The sequence below is a fragment of the Coenobita brevimanus genome, chromosome 46, assembly GCF_032717465.1.
Source record: "Coenobita brevimanus isolate Jiangsu-jjx chromosome 46, ASM3271746v2, whole genome shotgun sequence".
NCBI classification, from domain to species: Eukaryota; Metazoa; Arthropoda; class Malacostraca; order Decapoda; family Coenobitidae; genus Coenobita; species Coenobita brevimanus.
Window position 1 is genome coordinate 6,352,854 of NC_136999.1, and position 22,443 is coordinate 6,375,296.

At 41.4% G+C, this 22,443-nt stretch overlaps 1 protein-coding gene across 1 annotated transcript in view; it reads right to left on the reverse strand.

Annotated features, from left to right (window-relative positions):
• The window catches only part of LOC145398804 (adhesion molecule nephrin-like), a 169,767-nt gene that overhangs the window by 55,398 nt on the left and 91,926 nt on the right, over window positions 1-22,443 (reverse strand). The window contains exons 4-5 of the mRNA XM_080271613.1: window positions 14,797-14,910; window positions 4,664-4,867 (exon numbers count right to left, since the gene is read on the reverse strand). Coding sequence (XP_080127739.1) covers window positions 4,664-4,867; window positions 14,797-14,910 — 318 coding nt within the window. The remainder of the gene's footprint in view (window positions 1-4,663; window positions 4,868-14,796; window positions 14,911-22,443) is intronic.

Below are 22,443 nucleotides of genomic sequence, written 5' to 3' on the forward strand. Positions count from 1 at the left end.
CAGAGGATGGGGCCTCTGCCTCTCCCATCCCACCACTTTGTTACTAAACGACATGATGGGAAGACGTAGGTTGAAATCGCAGTTCCCTACCGCCAAGGATTTATAATGTTAAGAAATACATAATAATGAGGACAACACGAGTGAGGGAGGGCTTAATCTTTTCATAAAACGCCTTTTTTTTTTTTTTTAAATCACCGCCAGGTTGTTTACTCAGTCTAGGAGCGACATTTCAGGAGTAAGGGGGTATATATACCGTATTGGCTTAATTAGCCTCTTAAACAGAATTCCTTCATAGCGTCAATAAAATGGTGTGTAAGAAGCAGGAATACACAAATGACGTACTCAGATTAAATTGGTGGCATGAAAGAATATGCTGTCACGGAAAGGCCTGGTGGAGCTAGGTCAGGACGAATCCACATGAACTATGGAGCAAGCATCAGGAAACAGACTTTTTTCCTACCTAAATCGACGTCCACCAAAACTTGACTGTGTTGTGAAAAGCATATGGTACTTCACAATATGGTCATTGACCTCAATCACTACTACTACTGCTAATACTACTACTATTATTACTAATACTAATACTACTAGCTGCGGTAGTAGTAGTAGAAGTAGCAGAAGCAGTAGATAAAGTAGGAAAGTGCATGGGGGGGGGCTAAAATAGTAAAACAGTACATTATGGATTATATATCTTTTAACGCAACCACCCAACATATAAGAAACTCAATATTCATATACCGATAACAGAGTCAAACAGAATACACCACTGCTTCTGTCCATCACGCCTTACTAAACCATTTCACCCGACACACAATTTCCACGTCAGTATGCATTCCCATTTGCAAAACTACACACCTACACACCCAGTGGAAAAATGGTTCTGTGTTACCACTCTGAAAGTAATTCGATTAATCTCACACCCGAATATGAAAGCAGTAAAGCATTTATTTTATTTTTACAGTTTTTTTTTAATTTACTTTTTATTTTACAGCCCTCGAGTTGTTTGATATAAAGTGTGCGATGTCGATGGCGGGAGAGAGCAATTCAGCATTTCCTGTTCTGGCTGAGATCACAGAGATTTGGCCACCGTTTATGTATCTGTTTTACAATATTTATCTTTCTGTCTGTCTGTCTATTTCTCTGTCTATCACTGACTCCTTTACTGCCTCATCTGGAGAGCAGGGGCCTGGTGCTAGGCTATTTAGTTCAGATATACTTCATTCCGATGTACTTTTCATATGCCTGCAGTACACAGGTTTCAAATTTCAGATGAACTTGGGCTACTATTACTACTACTACTGCTACTACTACTACTGCTGCTGCTACTACTACTACTGCTGCTACTACTACTACTACTACTACTACCGGTAACTCTTGCTATCTCGAGACGATTTCATTTAATATTGTAAAGACTTCTCGTACTGAAAAAGTTAATGACGTCAATATCTAACCCCTCCAGTTCGAAAATTCTTTCCACATGGATATAGGTGTCACAATGATGCAAGAATAAGAAATGCGTCATCGTACTGAAAATTAAGGGGAGTGACCAGTCGTTTCGTTTTGAGTAGTGTTACGTAACTCAACCCACTCTTAGATATAAATCCTTATGGTCCTTATCCGAATGAAGCTCCTTAACTGACTAAACCACTAGGCGACCACTTATCACCATTCAAGTGCTTGTTATTGCCTTTTTTTTTTTTTTTTTTTTTTTTTGCCCTCTTATAACCAAAGATGTCGTATATTATTACTTATCGACCACACGAAAATCGTTAAGGCTGACATCAGACTCCTGCTAATTCCATTTTCCCCTACAATACGAACTGCAACCGTGAATGTTATAACCTGGTCCTTAATAGTACTACTGGTTGTAAACTCGTGTCATTCTCCGATTACGTTTTTGTGCTAGAGATCTGAGTTTCGGACTGCGCTTTCTCTATTATTCAAAGTTATTATTATAGCCGATTCTTGTCAAGCGTGTGACTGGAGAGCAATTCTGTATTTCCTGTTCTGGCTGATATCACGTCAGTGCACAGAAATTTGAGGAAATATTTTGGAACAAGTCGACCATGGAACACAATTATTTTGTTTCTTTGTACCTTTTGGAGGTAGTTCACCGAATACCCTTTAAGAGTTTTACACAGCGTACTTTCTAACCAGATTACACAAGGTTACACCTTGATGCTGTATATGAATAGAGAGAGAGAGAGAGAGAGAGAGAGAGAGAGAGAGAGAGAGAGAGAGAGAGAGAGATGATGTAATGGTAAGTGTAATCTGGTTAAAAAGTACGCCTGTGTGTGTGTGTGTGTGTCTGTGTGTGTGTGTGTGTGTGTGTGTGTGTAATTCACCGGGTCGGTCAGGATCACTTGATGGTCGTGATCGTCAGCTTTTACCCTCCCGGAAGGGAGCTGGGAGCTCATACAGTCCGATCTAAGGGCAAGGCTGTGACCTCCACACACGCACACACCCGTCCCCTTGCTCGAGGGGGACAGTAACCACCCACTTTGTCAGTGAAACTTTTTCGCAACTTCAGCGAGGCGCGAACTCCCGTCTACCAGTTGGCAAGCGTGAGCGTTACCACTGCACCAGCGAGCGGTGTGTGTGTGTGTGTGTGTGTGTGTGTGTGTGTGTGTGTGTGTGTGTGTGTGTGTGTGTGTGTGTGTGTGTGTGTGTGTGTGTGTGTGTGTGTGTGTGTGTGTGTGTGTGTGTGTGTGTGTGTGTGTGTGTGTGTGTGTGTGTGTGTGTGTGTGTGTGTGTGTGTGTGTGTGTGTGTGTGTGTGTGTGTGTGTGTGTGTGTGTGTGTGTGTGTGTGTGTGTGTGTGTGTGTGTGTGTGTGTGTGTGTGTGTGTGTGTGTGTGTGTGTGTGTGTGTGTGTGTGTGTGTGTGTGTGTGTGTGTGTGTGTGTGTGTGTGTGTGTGTGTGTGTGTGTGTGTGTGTGTGTGTGTGTGTGTGTGTGTGTGTGTGTGTGTGTGTGTGTGTGTGTGTGTGTGTGTGTGTGTGTGTGTGTGTGTGTGTGTGTGTGTGTGTGTGTGTGTGTGTGTGTGTGTGTGTGTGTGTGTGTGTGTGTGTGTGTGTGTGTGTGTGTGTGTGTGTGTGTGTGTGTGTGTGTGTGTGTGTGTGTGTGTGTGTGTGTGTGTGTGTGTGTGTGTGTGTGTGTGTGTGTGTGTGTGTGTGTGTGTGTGTGTGTGTGTGTTTGTGTGTGTGTGTGTGTGTGTGTGAACCTCTAGTGGATAACATCTCTGGTCTTATTTATTTCCTCTCGTCACTTCAAGAACGTACACAACAATCATCAGTTCCACACTCAACCCTTGTAGCCCCGTATCATAAACATCAACCTTATCAATATTTACTTAACTCATCAGGTAATTTATATTGATGCTTCCAACATAACAGGCTTTACTAATTAACCTCAACTCCTCTACATCACTAACACCTTCAGAATCATGACATTTTACATTTATCCTGCTTCCTCCAGATGATTTTGTTCAACCTGAAAAAAGCCCCTCGTATTAAAAGGGTTAATGACGGCTACATCTACTCCTACTAGTTTATATATTTTTTTCTAAACTGAATGAAATTGTCTGGATTGAGCAAGTACTTAATATAAAATACATCCTTCTGCACATGGGGCTAATATCAACTTCCTCATCACCAACCAACATCATTAACTTCGTCTACAAGACATCGAATTATCCAATGTTTCTTACATACTCCACCAACCAATCAAATACACAGGTTGGTATATATATAAAGCTCCTCTTCCACTACACAGAGCGATTTTTTTGTGAGCTGCAGGCACACATCAGTCAGCGTTTTTTTTATGTCAATACTGAATTACTTATTCATTTCCTCCTCCTCCTCCTGCCACACCCACGCCCACACTACCAGACTGAGACGTCCCCACAGCACATAAAATACTATCATGTGAGTTTTTAGTGGAACTCTATTTATGGGCCACCCTGTATATATTAACTATATTTAATTCACCAATATGATCACCTTCGACTATCAAAGACCAGAGCATCAAACTTCCTCTCTCGAACGCTAACAACTATGCATAACAGACCCACAGATCTAACATGTACACAACCGTCTATATCACCTACTTCTTTGCTCACAGTTCTTCATAATATTGACGGAGGTTTGGAAGGAGGCTTTGTAGTTATTATTCTCCGCCTGACAGAAGAATCAAATTTGGCGGCGGTTTTCGTTCTTTCGTAGCTTACTTCTCGTAGCTTAATGGCAGATTATGACAAATCTCTACACACCCTCTCAAAAAAAAATAACAATAATAATGACACAACACTACATCCTTTCCATGGCAGAATATAACACAGCTCTACACCGTTTCCATGGCACTTTTGAGTGGTTAGCACCATATTTCAGTGCTTACAGGTCAGCACTAAATACGGAAAGATGACAATTCTGGGCCAGTATAATGTGGACTGAGTACTGCATCACATAAATCATCATTCGTACCGATAAAATCATCATCATTATCATCATCATCAAACAAACTCTGCATAGTAATGATGTCCGTGTGAGCGGGGGCGTTATAGGAAATTTTCCTTCTCGCCTGTATATACATCATCATCATCATCATCATCACTACCATCATCATCATCATCATCATCATCACTATTATAAGCATTGATTCTGTACTCACAATTCATCTCAATATTAATGGAGGATTGGACGGGCGCGCTATGGTTGGTGTTCTCTGCCTGACACACAAGAGTGGCGTGTAGGTGCCGTCGCGATAGGCTGTGTATAGTGAGGGTGTTGGTGACGGTGTGGGGCTGAGGCATCTCACTCGTAGCGTCCAGTAGCTCCCCGTCCATCCACCACGTTACCCTGGGCGTCGGCTTTCCTGTGTGGGTAGACGAAGGAGAGAAGACATTTAGCAGGACACAATATGCAGTAAAGGTGTCAGGGAGAACGTAGGGTAAGAGTAAGAGCTTCACTGCAGTAGAGACGAGAATCGAACATGGAGCTGTATTCTGGCACATATATCTTAACACCTCTTTCTATCTATCTATCTATCTATTGCCAGACGCCTCAATCCCGTTTGGGGTGGCCACAAACAAATCGCCTCCAAGTCGCCCTGTCCCCCGCCATTTCACTGCCCTGCTCCCAACTCACACACCCCTCTCTCATATACCTCTCCACCCCATCTCTCCATCTCATCCTCGGCCTCCCCCTCCCTCTTTCCCCCTCCACCTCACTCACATACACTCTCTTCGTCAGTCTTTGACCCTCCATCCTCTCCACATGTCCAAACCACCTCAGTGTGTTCCTCATAACGCTTCCTATCACATCCACATCAACACCACAACGCTCCTTTATATCCTCATTCGTCAGCCTGTCTCTCCATGTGACTCCACAGGCTCCTCTTAAATAACTCATTTCCACTGCTCTCACTCTTGACTTGTGTCCTTCCAACAACGTCCAAGCTTCACTTCCGTACGTTAGAGTTGGTATCACAATACTGTCATGTAGTAACTTTTTCACTTCCATGCTCACTTCCCTGTTTCTTATCACTGCCTTCAAAGAACCAGCAACCTTTCTTCCCTGCTGTACCCTTTCAAGCACTTCACCCTCCAAACCTCCATCCTTACTCATCACACTACCCAAGTACTTAAACGTTCTCACCTTTTCCAATTCCTCACCATCCAACCTCGCTGTACATTCACTAACTTCACCTCTCTCAAAGACCATCACTTTACTCTTCCCTACAGTCACCTTTAGATTCCGTTTCTTACACACTCTCCCAAACTCATCCACCAAGCCTTGCAGCTCCCCTTCGTCTTCACTCAACAACACGGTATCATCTGCAAACAACAGTACAGGGAGTTTGCAAACAACAGTACAGGGAGTTTCCAAACACTATCCTCTCTCACCAGGGCCACTCCAACATCCACTACCCTACCTTGTACCTCTTTTATTACCCCATCCATGTACAGATTGAACAACCATGGAGACATGACACATCCCTGTTTCAACCCAACTTTCAAAGAGAAAAATTCACTTAGTTCACCATCCACACGCACTGCAGCCTTCGCACCATCGTACATACTCTTCACAGCATTCAACAACTTCCCATCTATTCCATATATTCTTAACACTTTCCACAATCCTTGTCTATCCACCCTGTCATATGCTTTCTCCAAATCCATGAAAGCCGCATACAACTTCTTTCCCTTCTCTAGAAACTTTTCCACTAAAGATCTGAGAATGAATATCTGATCTACACAACCTCTTCCCTTCCTAAAGCCTCCTGTTCTTCTCCAACTAATTTCTCTGTTCTTTCTCTAACTCTGTCAATAAGTATCCTACCATATACTTTTCCTATTATACTAAGAAGACAAATGCCCCTATGATTACCACACACTTCTTTTTCCCCTTTTCCTTTGTACAAGGGAATAATTATACCTGACTTCCAATCCTCCGGGACTCTACCTTCCTCCCAGGCCAATCTGCACATCTTCCACATCCATTCTACTACTATCTCTCCCCCATGCTTCAGCATTTCACCACACACTCCATCAATTCCTGGGGCTTTCCCTGATTTAACTTTCTTCATTGCTTCCATAACTTCTATCCTACTGATTTCTTCCTGTCTTCTCACCTCCCTCCTTCTTCCAGCCATTCCCCAGCCACTTATACTCGCATTACTTCCATCCTCCACGTTCAACAATTCCTTAAAGTGTTCTTTCCATCTGCTCACTTTTTCTCCCTTCTCCACTAGTAATCTACCATTTTTATCTTTCACTCCCCTGCTAACTTCACTTCCACCCTGTCTTACTCTTTTCACCTCTTTCCAGAACATTTTCTTACAGTCCCTCCACTTTACACTCAAATTCCTTACAAATTCCTCATCCACTCTCTTCTTACTCTCTCTTACTAATCTTTTCACCTCTCTCTTTCTTTCTACATATAACTCTCTCTTCCGCCTCTCAACTTCTTCCACGCCCCTATTTCTCATCCATTCATTGTATGCTTTCTTCTTTTGTGCCACAGCCCGTTTCACCTCTTCAGTCCACCACGCTGTTCCTTGCACCCCCCTCCGTCTTCTCTTCCACACACCACATCACATGCTGCACATATTTCTTCTGTAAATATTCTACACACACCTTCCACGTCCCCCATCTGCTCCAACTCATATTTGCCCAATCGTTCCTCCACTTCTCTCTTATACTCTGCCTTTTTCTCATCCTCTTGTAACCTTTCCACTCTCCTTGCAACTTCTCCTTCCTCTCGTCTTTCCCTTCTTCTATTCCTCCATCTTACTTGAACTTTAACTCTGGCCACCACCAAGTAGTGGTCAGAAAGTCCACTCCCCCAACCTCTATAAACTTTTGCATCCAATATACATCTTCGCATCCTTTCATCCACACACACATAATCAATCATTGCCTTCCTTTCACTCAATTCACCACCCACCCTTCTCATCACTCGCCATGTATACCTGTGGATCATTTTATGCCTGAAGAGGGTATTGGCTATCACCAACCCCCTCCCAGCACAAATGTCCACTAACGCACTCCCATTCTCATCTATCTCAGCAGGCACACCCCACTCACCAACTATTCCATCCACCTTCACATTCCCAACTTTACCATTCATATCACCAATCAAAAACACTCTATCATTCCTTCCAAACTTTTCCATGCACACTTCTACATTTGTCCAGAACTCTTCTCTTACTCTTCTAGCACGATCTTGCGTTGGCGCATACACACACACAATTGCCCACATTTGTATTCCAACTTTCAACTTTACCCACACAATCCTTGATCCAACTGATCCATATTGTCTTATGCTCCTCTTCCATCTTTTACTCACAACTATACATACTCCTTCCTTTGCCCTCTCATTCTCACCTACTCCTGCACATATACCCCATCCATACTCCCATTCTCTCACACTTTCTCCTCTCCATTTTGTTTCAGTTATTCCACATACATCCACTTTCGCATCCTCAAGCACCTGGACAATCTCTCTCTCTTTCACCTCATCATTTGCTCCCCTTACATTCCACGTTCCAATTGCAATGTCCTTTGTCCGGTCCTCTTTCATGGTGACTTATTCTGCAATTACGCCTCATTACCCACTTACATGCTATTAATGCAAACCATGTGGAAATTAAAACGTTATAAATAGCATACATGAGAATGTTACGGTCTAATATGAAGAACAAATAATTAAGGAGGAGGTGCATAAACTATAATGTTACGGGCTAATATGCAGAATAAACAGGTTATTAGGAGGTGCTACGATGTTTCCTATGGCAACTACAGTATGGCCAATATTCTGACGCATACTGTCCAATCATGTAGGTCGGGGTTAAAGAAGTAATAAGAACACCTCCCTTTATTGGGCCAAGTTCTAGACACTTCGCTTCTCAATGCCACACATGTTGCAGGTGAGACAAACATAATGCCAACAACACAGCACAGTCAAACGGAGTGTTCTTATATCACCATTGACCCTGACCTGCACGACTGGACATTTTAAGCCAGAATATGTTCGTTCCTGACCAGTGTTAAAGGCCCTTCAAGGTTATGCAATGAAGCTCAGTACCATGACGTTTTATTTCAGTTTATTCTTGCTGCCTCTATGCAACTTTAATCAACTCAGGTATTAACTCGAAATGGAAGGGTTAAGGAAGACCATATCGAACCCTTAGGTTGGAAAAGTCTCTCCTTCGCTTTAAGTAACAGTGTGGAGGTAATAAATTAAGGACAAAATCATTATTCTGAAAAACATTCTAAGGTGAACAAATTTTGGTAGATGATATGAGTTTATTCATGCTAACCACTTATATAATACAGCGTCTTTTCTCGCTTTAAGTTTGTCTTCAGCTAAGAAAAAAAAACTTTGAAACTGTATCGGTTAAAATTAGCCTTCACCCACCACTCCAACAGGTCTCCTCTAAGCTGAATAAAATAATTTGGAGATGGCACGCATGTACTGAAAGGGCCAACTTACAGAATGGACTGATACAACGTGGTTAACATTCAAAAAAATGCTATCAGCTTACAAAGTGCATTATCTTTTGATCATTTACGATAAAACAAATGCATTGTTTTGGAAAACATATGTTCTGACTGAGTACAAGATCAAAACAATTAACCATACATCATCACCATCGTCATCAACCAATCTCATCTTCCCAAGTAAACATGGTGGTGTACAGGGGAAAGTAAACAGAAACAGACACATTGGTAATTCAAGCATTCAAATATCTCTGCTCTATATCACAAACAAACAACCCTCTAGAAGAAAAAGCCAAGAAGAAGAAGATTGGGCTACAACCCCTAGAAGAAGAAAAGAAGGCTACAACCCTTGTCAGATTCATCTTCAGACAAGTTTCATCCAATTCGTCAGTTCGATACTACACCAAAAAAAAAAAATAAATACAAAAAAAAAAATAAATAAAATAAATAAATAACCTTTCTCTTTCTGAAACCAGTGAAAATTCCTACCACGAAAGAAAGCCCAAACTTACCACGAATATCCGGTAATAATCTATAATGCCGAACAAACGCCAGCCTTTTTACTTTTCTCACGTTTACCTTCCACTTCGGGTGATGTTTAAGGAACTCATGGGACAAGTAATCATTGTTTGCCTTCCTTCTAACCCCCTGTGTGCTTGGAAGGGAGGGGTGCATGCAAGATCACATCACTGTTTGCTTGCTCACGGTTAAATTAAATATGCACGAGCCACATGGTTTAATTAAAAGACATGATATGGATTATTCAGTAAGCTCCCCAAAGGCCGGAATTATTAGCCCAAATTTATATCACCCCTCTCTTGCTTGGGATAGTTCTTAGTATTCAATTCCAGTGGCACCAGACGATTTTACACAGCTGAGAGTAAGTCGTAACAGTCTAAGTGTTAATACTGTCACCCTTAGTCCTATCATCATCGGGACAACTCTAGTATTCTATTGCAGTTAACGCAAGACGCTTTCATTCAGCTAACCTCCTGTGAGCTTGGAAGGGAAGGGTGCATGCAAGATTGTATCAGTATTTGCGTGCTCATGGTCAGATTATATATGCACAGGCCACAGGTTTTAAATAAATGAAATGTATTAAAGTATTCAGTGCGTTTCCTTACCCATCCCAAAATCCGGATTGATTAGGTAAGCCCATATTAACCCTTTCATGGTCGAGACAATTCTAGTATTCTATTCCTGACGATTTATTCAGGTGATAGTGAGTTGAATGAGCCTGCGCCTCTTAATACTGTCACCAATAACCGTCTCATAACTGGAAGACAACAATAGTAGTCAATTTTACCTAAACCAGACGCTTTTATTCAGCTAAGCGTGTGTTGCATGTGCTTGAGAAAGTTCCATCACCTCATCATGATCGAGAAGACCCTTAATATTCTATGCCAGCTAACGACAGACGATTTTATTCAGCTGACCTCCCTTTCAGCTCGCCAAGGACGGGTTCACGCTATATCACATAACTTTTCGCTTGCTCACGACCAATTTCACGTACGCACAGGAGAGAGGGTTTAATTAAAAGAAAAAGTACCGTATTGGATTTTTCAGTGCATTTAACTACCTATTCCAGAATCCGGAGTAAATCTGTGAAGTTTACATTACGTCTTTTATGATAGGAACAATTCTGGTTTTCTATTTATTCAGGTGAGAGGGAGTTGTATGAGACAAAGGCCCGCATGCTCGTGGGTTGAGGAAGCTCCCTAACACTTCTTCCTAAGCGATTTATTTTGCTTATTAAACCTTACTGTCATTCATCGTGTTACATAAATCCTTCCAAAACTGCCATATTCAGCACGGATAACGTACAAAAGAATATTAACCAGCCACATCCAAAAATAAATTATTAAGTTAGAGGTGTTAGGGGGGTTCCTCAACAGACGGGAATACAAGCCAGAATGTCAGTACTGTCACCATTAACCCTCTCATGAACAGGATAACTCTAGTATACTATTCCAGCTAACACCAGACTATTTCACTCAGCTGACCTCCTCTTTAGCTAGGCAAGGATATACAAGAGTCCTTTCAATTAACGTGGCCCGGATTTTCTTTTTTTTTTTTTACGAAGCTTCATAGTAGAAACAGATAATGCGACGGCTCCACAACCATTCCATAGCACTTCCTCGTGACTAGCATCATATTCTGCCAATCATCTCTTGTTACAACTCAGCATTCAAGACGGACCCATGGCAATTTTAGGCCAAGTGAGAGTGAAAAGGGTATAGATCACATCATTCTTTGCTTGCTCACGGTCAGATTATACATGCTCTGGCCAGTGGGTTTAATCAAAAGAAATGTATTAGATTATTCAATATAATCCCAAGGTCTTGAATGATTGGTTGAAGAGAATGTTATTGGATCTGTGTGTGTGTGTGTGTGTGTGTGTGTGTGTGTGTGTGTGTGTGTGTGTGTGTGTGTGTGTGTGTGTGTGTGTGTGTGTGTGTGTGTGTGTGTGTGTGTGTGTGTGTGTGTGTGTGTGTGTGTGTGTGTGTGTGTGTGTGTGTGTGTGTTCATCTCCATACTAATGGAGAGTTCCCATTTTTCCTTTCGCCCCCCCATCAAAAATAATGGTTATCTTATAATTCTTTCACCTCAACTTGGCCCAGATTTTCGTCCTTTTGCTGGTTATTTCACGTAGCTCAGTGACAAAAGATAAAAAAATATTACGACCTCATCTTCTTTTCGTAGCACTTCATCGTGACTAGCATATTCTAGTGTTAGTGTACTGATAATAGGCTACCCACTTGTCAAGATGGTGAGATGGTGATTTTATGTCAAGTTAAGGTGAAAAGATTATAGTTTTCTGTAATTTTCATCAACGGGCTTAACACTTACAATTTCAGATTTCAATGATTTGTCACTAGATGAAATAGAATACTAGAGTTGTCTTGACCATGAGACTTGAGTTGTCCTGACCATGAGCCTTGAGTTGTCCTGACCGTGAGACTAGAGTTGTCTTGACCGTGAGACTAGAGTTGTCCTGACCACGAGACTAGAACTGTCCTAAAAATGGGACTAAAGCTGTCCTGATCATGTGAAAATTAATGGCACCACTAATAACATTCTCAGGATACAGTGCTTCACTCTTAGATGAGTTGCCTTCAGCATAGCAGTGTTTACCACATCATTACGATCACTTCTGTATAATTATTCTTGTCTTTCCAAAACGAATTACTCACCTGGGGAGAAAGACTTCGAACCTAAATAGCTTGATACAGTTCACATCAGCCCCTTCATTACGACGCGGGTCTCCGAAGGTGTATACATCAATCTAACCATGGCAACAACACAATTGCATTTAAAGCGCTGATACCTCCGTCAACACCTACCTATACCAGGCAACTCGGATCACCACCAAAAACTCTTCCTTGGCCCATGACCCACATATCCACAAAATTTCACCAAAATCCATCATTAGCTTTTTTGACATACCCTGTAGACAAACAAACAGACAGACAGCCAAACAGGTGTAGCACATAACCTCCTCCAAAATCGTCGGCGAAAAAAAAAAAAATAGGGTTGAAGTGGTTAAACGAAAATGTTGACTGTTCAGCGCTTTCACCCCTCCCTAAAATCCGAAGTTATTAGCTCAGAATATTACTGCAACGGTGTGGGGTTGCGAGGGTCCAGATTTCTCCCCCTCTAAAATAATGTTTATATTAGCATTGTTTGATTTCCCCTTACAAACTTAATTCCTGGCAGTACAGTTCCCACCCACTCCGTCTATTTATGGAAAAAAGGGTTAGGACGATAATCGAGAGAGAGGATTTTTAGGCGCCCTGGTGAAGCAAGGTATTCTCATGTCATATTAGTCCGTTCTCAGTGATGTTGGGGAGAAAGCCTTATTATTACGTACATAAAGTTATTCCCATGTCATATTAGCCTGTTTCCAGTGATGTTAGTGAGAAAGTCTGATATTTACGTCCTTACAACTTAGGTATTCCCGTGTCATATTAGCCTGTGTCCAGTGATGTTAGTGAGAAAGTCTGATTTTTACGTACTTATAGCTGATGTTCACAGACAGTCCACACAGCCCTACAATCGATCCCGGTTCTGACTGATTTTCACCTTCTGACAGGGCCATTAACGTCACCACGAACGTCTGTGTAGAATGTAGTCTACTGCTACTCTTCCACAACTATTCATGCAGCCATCGATTGTGTTTAAGGGTGAGTCTCTTCAAGGCATGGCAATACAGTGATGATACTGATGTAAACGTTTAGGGCTTGAAGGGCGGAGTGAGTGGATGCATTTTTTCACCCTAGGCATTCTAAGGATACATACAAGTACATATTTTTTTCTGTTCCTGGAATCAACCGAGTACCGTACATAGATAATATTACAGGGCTGTTTTGATGATGATTAAGTCTGTTCTGTGCCTTCCCTCATATTTTCTACCTCCCTTGGGACCACTGTAAGAAATTTTAATCATGTCTGTCTGGTCAGAAAACAACGTAATACACGCTCTCTCTCTCTCTCTCTCTCTCTCTCTCTCTCTCTCTCTCTCTCTCTCTCTCGCCTTGTGTAAAACCGAGTTAATATTAGCACTGTGGGGCTTCTCCCTCATGATCTACATCTCCTACATATCAAACACTCTTGGACGTACAGATAAATTCACAAATCTGATACAGTGGGTGGAAGAATGTGTATGAAATGAGAAAAGTAATGAATATCAATTAAGTGATGCAGTTAGTAGGATCGTAACTGAGAAAGGTCAGGGTCTTCTTCTGGCCGATTAGCCGGTATTTATGGGCAAAATAATACTACATCCATACACACCTCAAAAACTCTACATACCTAGCATCATAATTAACTACTTATAACACGTCAGAATTCAACATGGAGAGTTAGCAATTTTCTATCGAGTACGGGAAAACCAGCGAAAGTACTTAACAAACTGCTTGAAACAGCATCTAAATAATGGTCACACTATGGAGTTAACTAAGCCTTTCCTCCGCATCTACAACTTGGTATATCACTTGCTAGCCACATTTACCTGACAACATATATTTTTATAACATGAATTTCCTAATGTTGTACCTCTTGCGAACGGTGGCAACAGCTCCAGGTCTCATAAGCGAAGAATAAGGCTTAATTTAATGCCAACGGACAACATGATGATCGTTAAGGCAGACATATAATTTTTTCAATGTCCTTATTTCCCTCACAAAGACAAAACCTTCCAATTCACCAGCCAAGTCCCTTCATTTGTATAGTTCATGCATATTAACTAAGCGGAGATTTTCGTCCTTTTGCAGCTTATTTTTCGTAACTTAGTGGCAGAATAAAGCAACACTACGGTTCTATATCTTCTCAAAGAGCTTCTTCGTGACTAGCATTATATTTTACTGTTACTCTGTCGTTGCAAGTCAATATTCAAGATGAAGATGGCAATTTTACACCTAGTTAAAGTGGACAGAGTATTGGGTTGGACAGGTTGGGGTATGGACCAAATTGCCTATATACCTGACACATGGCTGTCCCGCGAATCGAACTTAGGACTTGCTGGTTGTCTGTCAAGTGTCAGGTAACAGAAAGATAGGTAGACAGACAGACAGGTAGGTAGGTAGGCAGAATGATGCAGATCGGTAAATAATGAAAGACAGATAGACATATACAGAGACATAGTTTAACTAGCTAGATAGGTAAGTGAATAGACAGACACAGACAGACAGACAGGTAGACAGACAGACAGATTGATACATAGACAGATAGACTGATATAGACAGACATGTAAATAGCTATAAATACACAGGTACACAGAGAAAAACCTAAATCGTCTCACCTCCATTCACTTCACAGATGAGTGACATGGATTCTCCCTCGTTGAAGGGCCCCACCATGGTCCACACGGGCTGCCCATTGTCCGGCGTCAGGAGGTTCGGGATGTGGGGAGGGACTGTGCGGGAGAGATAAGGTGGGTTATTATTATTACTATCATCATCATCAGCAGCAGCAGCATCATTATCATTATTATTACAACAACAACAACAACAACAACAACAACAACTACTACTACTACTACTACTAATCTAATATACTATAGCACTAGCCGTGTGTGTGTGTGTGTGTGTGGGTGTGTGGGTGTGTGTGTGTGTGTGGGTGTGTGGGTGTGTGTGTGTGTGTGTGTGTATTTTGGGCAGCCGAAACTACACATTCAAATCGCAACAAAATTGGCACAAAAATCGCAATAAAATCGTTGAAGTGAAAAAACTTGGTCCCATCACGACTGAAAAACTTTTACTATATTTAATGAGCGATCACATTCTGACCAAAAAACGTAGCTCCCGGCGCCCGGCATAGGATCTCCGTAGAATTTTTTGCCCTTAGCTATAACTAAAATATATTATAGCAGCGCGAGAGCCCACCGCAGAAGCAAGTGCGAGAGGCCCGAAGGGCCCACGAGCACTTGTACTACTACTACTACTATTACTTCTACTACTACTACTACTACTACTACTACTACTACTACTGCTACTGCTGCTGCTGCTACTGTTGTTGTTGTTGTTGTGCAAATATATAATGTGGGAAAAGTGAAAATCTGAGGAATAAGAGTAAAAGAGTACACTCAAATGGAGGTAAAGCAAGAAGTAGATAGGCAGAAAACTCAGAAAAAATGATGAATTGGTATGATAAAATCAGAGCAATACAGAACATGTGATTGGTTCTGGTAGCAAGTATGATATGTTTTGGTGGTGCACAGACAGCGAATGTGGTACAGTCTGCATCACAAATCCTGTTGTTATTCCTGCTATTCAATTCCTGGACTTTGAAAATCAGTGTGACGAATCCGCAGAAACTGACACTGATTACTTTTTTCTTAAAGCTCTGTCTGTTGCTACGAACTCACTACACTGATAAAGTCCGTGTAGAGAAAAACAAACAAATGTGACGATGACAGAAATAAACAATGCTATGAAGAGGCGAGTGAATGGGAATGCACCAGGAGTAGATGAAGTGTATGGAGAGGTGAGTATGTGTGGTGAGCACAGTGGAACGAAGTGTTTGTTGGAAATTATGTTGCGAAAGCTTAGATGAGTGTAACTGTACCGACGGAGTGGCAGATGGCTGTGTTTATGCCTTTTTAAAGAAGAGACGATGATTGAAATGTGCGTTAAAAATATTGTGGTACGAGTCCCATGAATGTTATAGGAAAGGTATATGGAAGAATAATCATACAGAAGGTAAGAAATCATACAGAAGGTAAGAAGTATACCATAATGTCTGGTTAGTAACGAACAAGGTTTTTTATCGACAGATATATGGTATGTGTGAAACAAAGCTTGATCAGAGATTATATAGGGACTACAAGGAATTGGCGTAATTCATGGATCTAGAAACATCGTTTCACGAAGTGAATAATGGATGAAGTATTTTACGTATCTAACGAGTGGATGGAAACCTGCTGAATACTGTAAAGAGCTCTCTCATCGTAATGAATAATGTGTAAGAGTAGGAAACTGTCCATGTGAGTGGTGTGGTATCGACGCTGCGAGTGAGAATAGTGTGTGTTATGCTTACTTAGTATTATTCATTTGTATGAATGGAGTTATAAAAGAAGTTAAAAATAAAGTCGTGAAGAGGAAAGATGAGAATGGTAATTAGTGGTAAGGGTGGAATATCTCAAATCTGATGTAGGGTATGAAAACGATGCTATGTTGCCTCCTAAATATTATCTGGGGCCTCTGTTTACCGATTCACAGAGTCGCCAATGTCTTCGAACGGCCAGCTATGGAAAACAGTGTAGAAAACAGAGCGATGGTTGTTGAGTCGGGTGATTCACAGTAAGATGTGCTGGTAAATGGAGATACATGAAGAGGGAGATTTTCACTACCTTGGTGCAGCGATAGAAAACAATGTGTATAAGAAGCGGAATTCAGAACGGCTAAAGGAGATAAAGTGATCAGTGCAATAAAGGACTGAGAATGAAACAGAGGCCTGAGTAGAGGGTGTGGGAAGACAGCAGGAAAGTATGTTTGTGTTTACAGCAATTTATGCGTGTGATACCTCGCTATGACAGGAGTTCAAAAAGTAAAGACAAACATAATGGAAATGAGAGGGTTAATGGATTATGTAAGATTCCACAGGTTGAACGGTAAAATAAATATAGAGAGGTTCGTGAGAGAAGTGAAGTAAAGATGCCATTTCGTAAAGGGATAAACGACAGTACACCAGTTTACGCAGCTCAACACAACAAAAGAACACACACATCCTTGGCTAGATAGGTCTCATTTTGTAACCCGTCTTTATAACAACAGAAAAAATACATACTTTACTTCGTTTTCGGATAGAGAGAGATCCTAGGAATAAACTTGTCTGCATTTAGAGCTCCTGGGGATAAAATTCTCTCTCTCTCTCTCTCTCTCTCTCTCTCTCTCTCATCCCATAACCCTCAAAGAAGAAGAAAGCCCTTTGCATCATTCGACTCTATATTTAATAACACCTCGGATGGGTGCGCTGGAGAGAGAGAGAGAGAGAGAGAGAGAGAGAGAGAGAGAGAGAGAGAGAGAGAGAGAGAGAGAAATGAAGGAGGGTGAATGAAAAAGGGAGCGAGGTTGAATGGATGGGGGATGAAGAGTGGATATGTGGGGGTGGAGATGAGGGATGGAAGGGAGAAAGGATGAAGGGCGAATGGGTATGGTAAAGGAGGAATGAGGCACGGATAGGGAGGACAGGAAGGGAAAGAGGAGGGGAGAGGGATGTAACAAGCAGAGGGGGGGGGGACGAGGTAGAGAGGGGGGAAACTCTTTTTTTTACCTGGAACCTCAAGAATACGTGGACATATTTTCTCTAGGACACAAAAGCCAGGCCTGCTTTACATAAGGCCTCAAAGGATATTGCATTTCACAACCTTCATATCAATTCACTATTTTCATAAGCTTCATTTTCGCGGAGAATGACCTACCGTGGGGGCAAAGGGAAATGAGTTTTACATATATATGGGCCCGTAAGTCTTTTTCTTCTCTCCTATATACTGTTTTCCGTATAGGCGGATCGGCAGTAACTTAAATATATATGGAAAATCTAACACCATTTACATATACTCGGTCGGAAAAAAACCTAACAAGCCTTTCATGGTTGGAAGAACTCTGGTAGACTATCCAGTTCTAGCTAGACCAGACCATATTATTCAGCTGACTGCCATACTAAGTTGTTTGAAATAATTCCAGTCACCATTGACATCCTCATTGTTGGGATAATTCTAATATCGTGTATATATTAACGACAGGTAGTAATGACATCGTATCGTAAAGCGTCCTCATCTGTGTGGGGCACGAACCCGCCTCGCCACTGCAGGTCTGAAAGATGTGTGACCGTCACGCAATTATGATTTTTTTTTTTCTTTCGGACCCTCACACCCTGACCTATTACAGTTATTACAATCTGTTGATGATATATATAAAACATGTCAATCACCGTGACCAGAAGAGCTTAAACTCACTACCACCCACACCGCAACAGGTCGGGGTGTGAGGATCCGAAAGGAAAAATTTCGTAATTACGTGACGACCACACATTTTTTCAGACCTGCACTGGCGAGGTGGGTTCGAGCCCCACACAGATGAGGGTGCTTTACGGTAAGACGTAATGTCAACTCTAGCATTATGTTCTAGTTAACACCAGATGATTCTATTCAGCCGAGATTCATGGGAACCAAATTGTGTTGGTATATAATGCTTTTGTATAATTTGCCTGACCGTTTTCCGTAGGGAGGAATTGACAGTGGCTTGCATGGAAAAAAAAAAATCCAGTAATCCCTTCACTAAGCGTATTTTCATATATTTTCTTGCTACTAACAGAAAATTTTATTCACCTTATGAGGGTGCCCTTGTAATTACAACGTCAATGACAGCTGTTACTAGCATCTCCAGTTCGAAAAACTCTCTCCAAAGCTGAATATTATCGTCTGGAGGTAGCAGGAATAAAATATAAATAATCTAATTGAAGGGACGAACCTTATTTAAATATAACTTTTATAACAAAACAAAACAAAGGGCTCCTTTGATAGCTGCATCCAGCCAACCATGTCCACCACCCATTACAAAAAGTGTCCTCTATCTTTGGAAGCTTCATTCGGTCACACCCCATATGCACACTTCATGCACCACAGAGACATACCAGACACACCTCCGACGCACAACAGACACATCACCAGTATTCCCACCCCTTAGCACACACCAGTGTGACGCCTATAAAACTCCATGGTTCCAACTTACCAGATTTGCATGTTTCAAAACGGTACAGTGACCCAATGAGTGCTTGACAGTTACAGACATACTGGATTTGGCTGCCGCCAGTGGGTGCGTCAGAAACACATTTGTCTACCTTTTGTTTTCGCATATCACAGTGTGTGTGTGTGTGTGTGTGTGTGTGTGTGTGTGTGTGTGTGTGTGTGTGTGTGTGTGTGTGTGTGTGTGTGTGTGTGTGTGTGTGTGTGTGTGTGTGTGTGTAAAACTGAGCTCAATATTACATGTGTTTTAAATAAATATTTATAATAGGTCATTTCTGTTCTTTTTCTAGACGCCTGGTGATCTAGTGCTTAAATCATTCACGTCCGACTGAAGGCCTGTAACTCAAGTTCAATTCCCATGAGATCACTGGAGGTTTTTCGAGCACGTATTGCCTACAAGGGCTATAGACTGGTCATCCACAGTAGCTTACAATTAAATGTGCTGGACTACGAAAGTTTAGCTGCGGGACTCATCACCTCGAAAAGGGTAAAACTGGATCGGCTGTCAACATTTTATTTTCCTTTCATTAAGTCTTTTCGGGTTGGTCAAACAACTTATGCAAAAACTATATCAGTGTAATAATGACTAGATATTTCTTTAGAATTATTACAAACAGCTTAATCTTAAACTTTAGCATATAAAAGGAGTCCAGTGGTTTCTCGCACTAACGTCAGGTGTAGATTCTAGGGATGAATCTGAGTAAGAAATTAAGTATAAACATGGGTCCATTTCCCAGTATTTAAGGAGCTAATCAACAGTTACTGATGACCTTATGGGCGAAAAGGTCCTCCCTAAAAAGCAGCCCTAAAATCAATTCCTGAAATTATTACGTCAACTCTCGGGACCCTGTGCATAACTCACTTCAGTATTATAATATGCTTTAGTCAGACCATTAACTTGTAATACAGGATATCTATCCGTCTGACTAAAATGCAAGTGGATTTAGAACACATTACCATTTAATTAGTGCAACAAACAACTCATTCTCTCGTGAGCTTTCATGGTTGTTTGTTTGGCTTTTCCTTCTATGCAGTAAGCAATAATATGGAAAAGTGACTGGCACTGTTAACGAGTGTAATATACATTAATTAACGTATGTCTTTTCTCGACTGCTTCCCGCTTGGGTAAAAGCTTACATGAAAAATTTCTAACCCTTTATTAATATACAAGTGGAATACAATACGGCAGCATTTCTTGGAATAAAAACGTGGTATAATTACTTTGATTCACTGCTGTTTCCATTTTTTAAACATTTCTGTACGACTGCAATAAAAATACAAAACTTTTTTGTCGCCATGGAGAGCTTAACATTATAGTCTAGGGTGATATATAATCCTGCGAGCATTATATGGGAGGTGTCCAGTTACATGTTAGAGATTTCGTGTTTTGGGTTTTCAGAAGTATATGTCAGGAAATTTTATACTGACATTTAAAGGTTGAAATTCAAGATGCCATTCAAAATGGCCTCTAGCCCATTTTTTTCCATACTGGGGCTGCTTAACATGATATCCAAGTGATTTTTTTTCCTCCACCAACGAAGTTTTAGGTTATATATTCACCTGTGTCTATCTGCCTGTATGTTTGTTGAAAAGTATCCAAAAAAGTTGTTACCAGATTTCACTGACATATGATGGATAGGTGGACAGTGGGTCAAGGAAGAGTTGAATAGATTTCGAGGTGGATCCGGATGCAGGAATAAATAATAAATTTTATAAAGGTGGTCGAGGTGTGCGCTGTCTGTGATGTGACACGTAACAGGGCAGAGACGACAACGGTAGAGTTAACTGACTATGCAGGACAGTATAAGTATTCATTTGGTTAGATTTTGAGGTGGAACTGGATCCGGATGCAGGAATAAATAATAAATTTTATCATTGTTAAGGGTGATAAGTATCCATGATAAAATCGAGAGTAGAATATACAGCAATGGTATGATCACCACATTTAAAGAACCATGTGATAAAACTGGAAAAAGAAAAAAGGATGGCAACGAACATGATGCCAAGCAAGAAAGAGCTATCTTATGAAGAAAGACTGAAGAAGCTGAAGAGAAAGGAGATTTGACTATGGTGTTTAAGGGAATCAGGAGACTGAATAAAGTAGATAGAGAGATTCTCTTTGCGAAAAATGATTGAAGAACAGGAATACAAGCTAAGAAAGAAGAGTCGTTGCCAGTATGATGAAAAAAAAAAATCCAAAACAGAAGTACAATTATCTGGAAAAGTTAGGAAGACGAGAAGGCGCGTGCCCAGATCCATGTGTTCAGCAGTACCGTAGACTGAACAATGTGTGTGTGTGAGAGAGAGAGAGAGAGAGAGAGAGAGAGAGAGAGAGAGAGAGAGAGAGAGAGAGAGAGAGAGAAACTATACACACACACACACTCACCCTCTCCGTCCCACACACAAATAAGAATAATACATCACACAATAGGATCCAACCCCAATCTCGAATTTCCATTACCCTCTCAGTGGCAGTGGAAAACAACAGGCTTTATGGAAAATTCGTCAAAAGAGCGTCAAGGAAGGAAGGCCGAGATTCAGAAGCGTCCTCGACCTTTGATCTCGTCACACACACACACACACACACACACACACACACACACACACACACACACACACACACACACGCGCACACACACACACACACACACACACACACACACACACACACACACACACACACACACACACACACACACACACACACACACACACACACACACACACACACACACATTCAGGCGTCGGGGGAATGAGGTGCTGGTGGTAAGGCGAGCTCTGTGCTTTGCCTCCTAGAACTAATGGATCCGTGTGTGTGTGTGTGTGTGTGTTCAAGGAGACTGTGAAATATAAGTTACCCGGTACTGTACAAAAAACATTCTTTCCAGTTAATACGCAAGGATGTAGACAACATGCTGAGTTGTACAATTAGCGTTTCACCTACGGAAATATTATTATTTTGTCTCCAGGTTCATTTGAAACGTGAATCCCTTGAACTGCTGGCTGAAATTAGGCTTCTCTCGCAGCCCACCATCCACCTTTCGGGAGGTAGGTAAGAAGGTAAGTGGTTTGTGTAACAGGCAGTGTAGCGGCCTGGCTATATCGATGCCACCACGTGAAGGCGTCCCTCTCCTGCACCCACTTGCTAATAAACGGAGGAGGTGAGGAAATTACCCCAATGAGTTCAGGGGCTTCACTTTC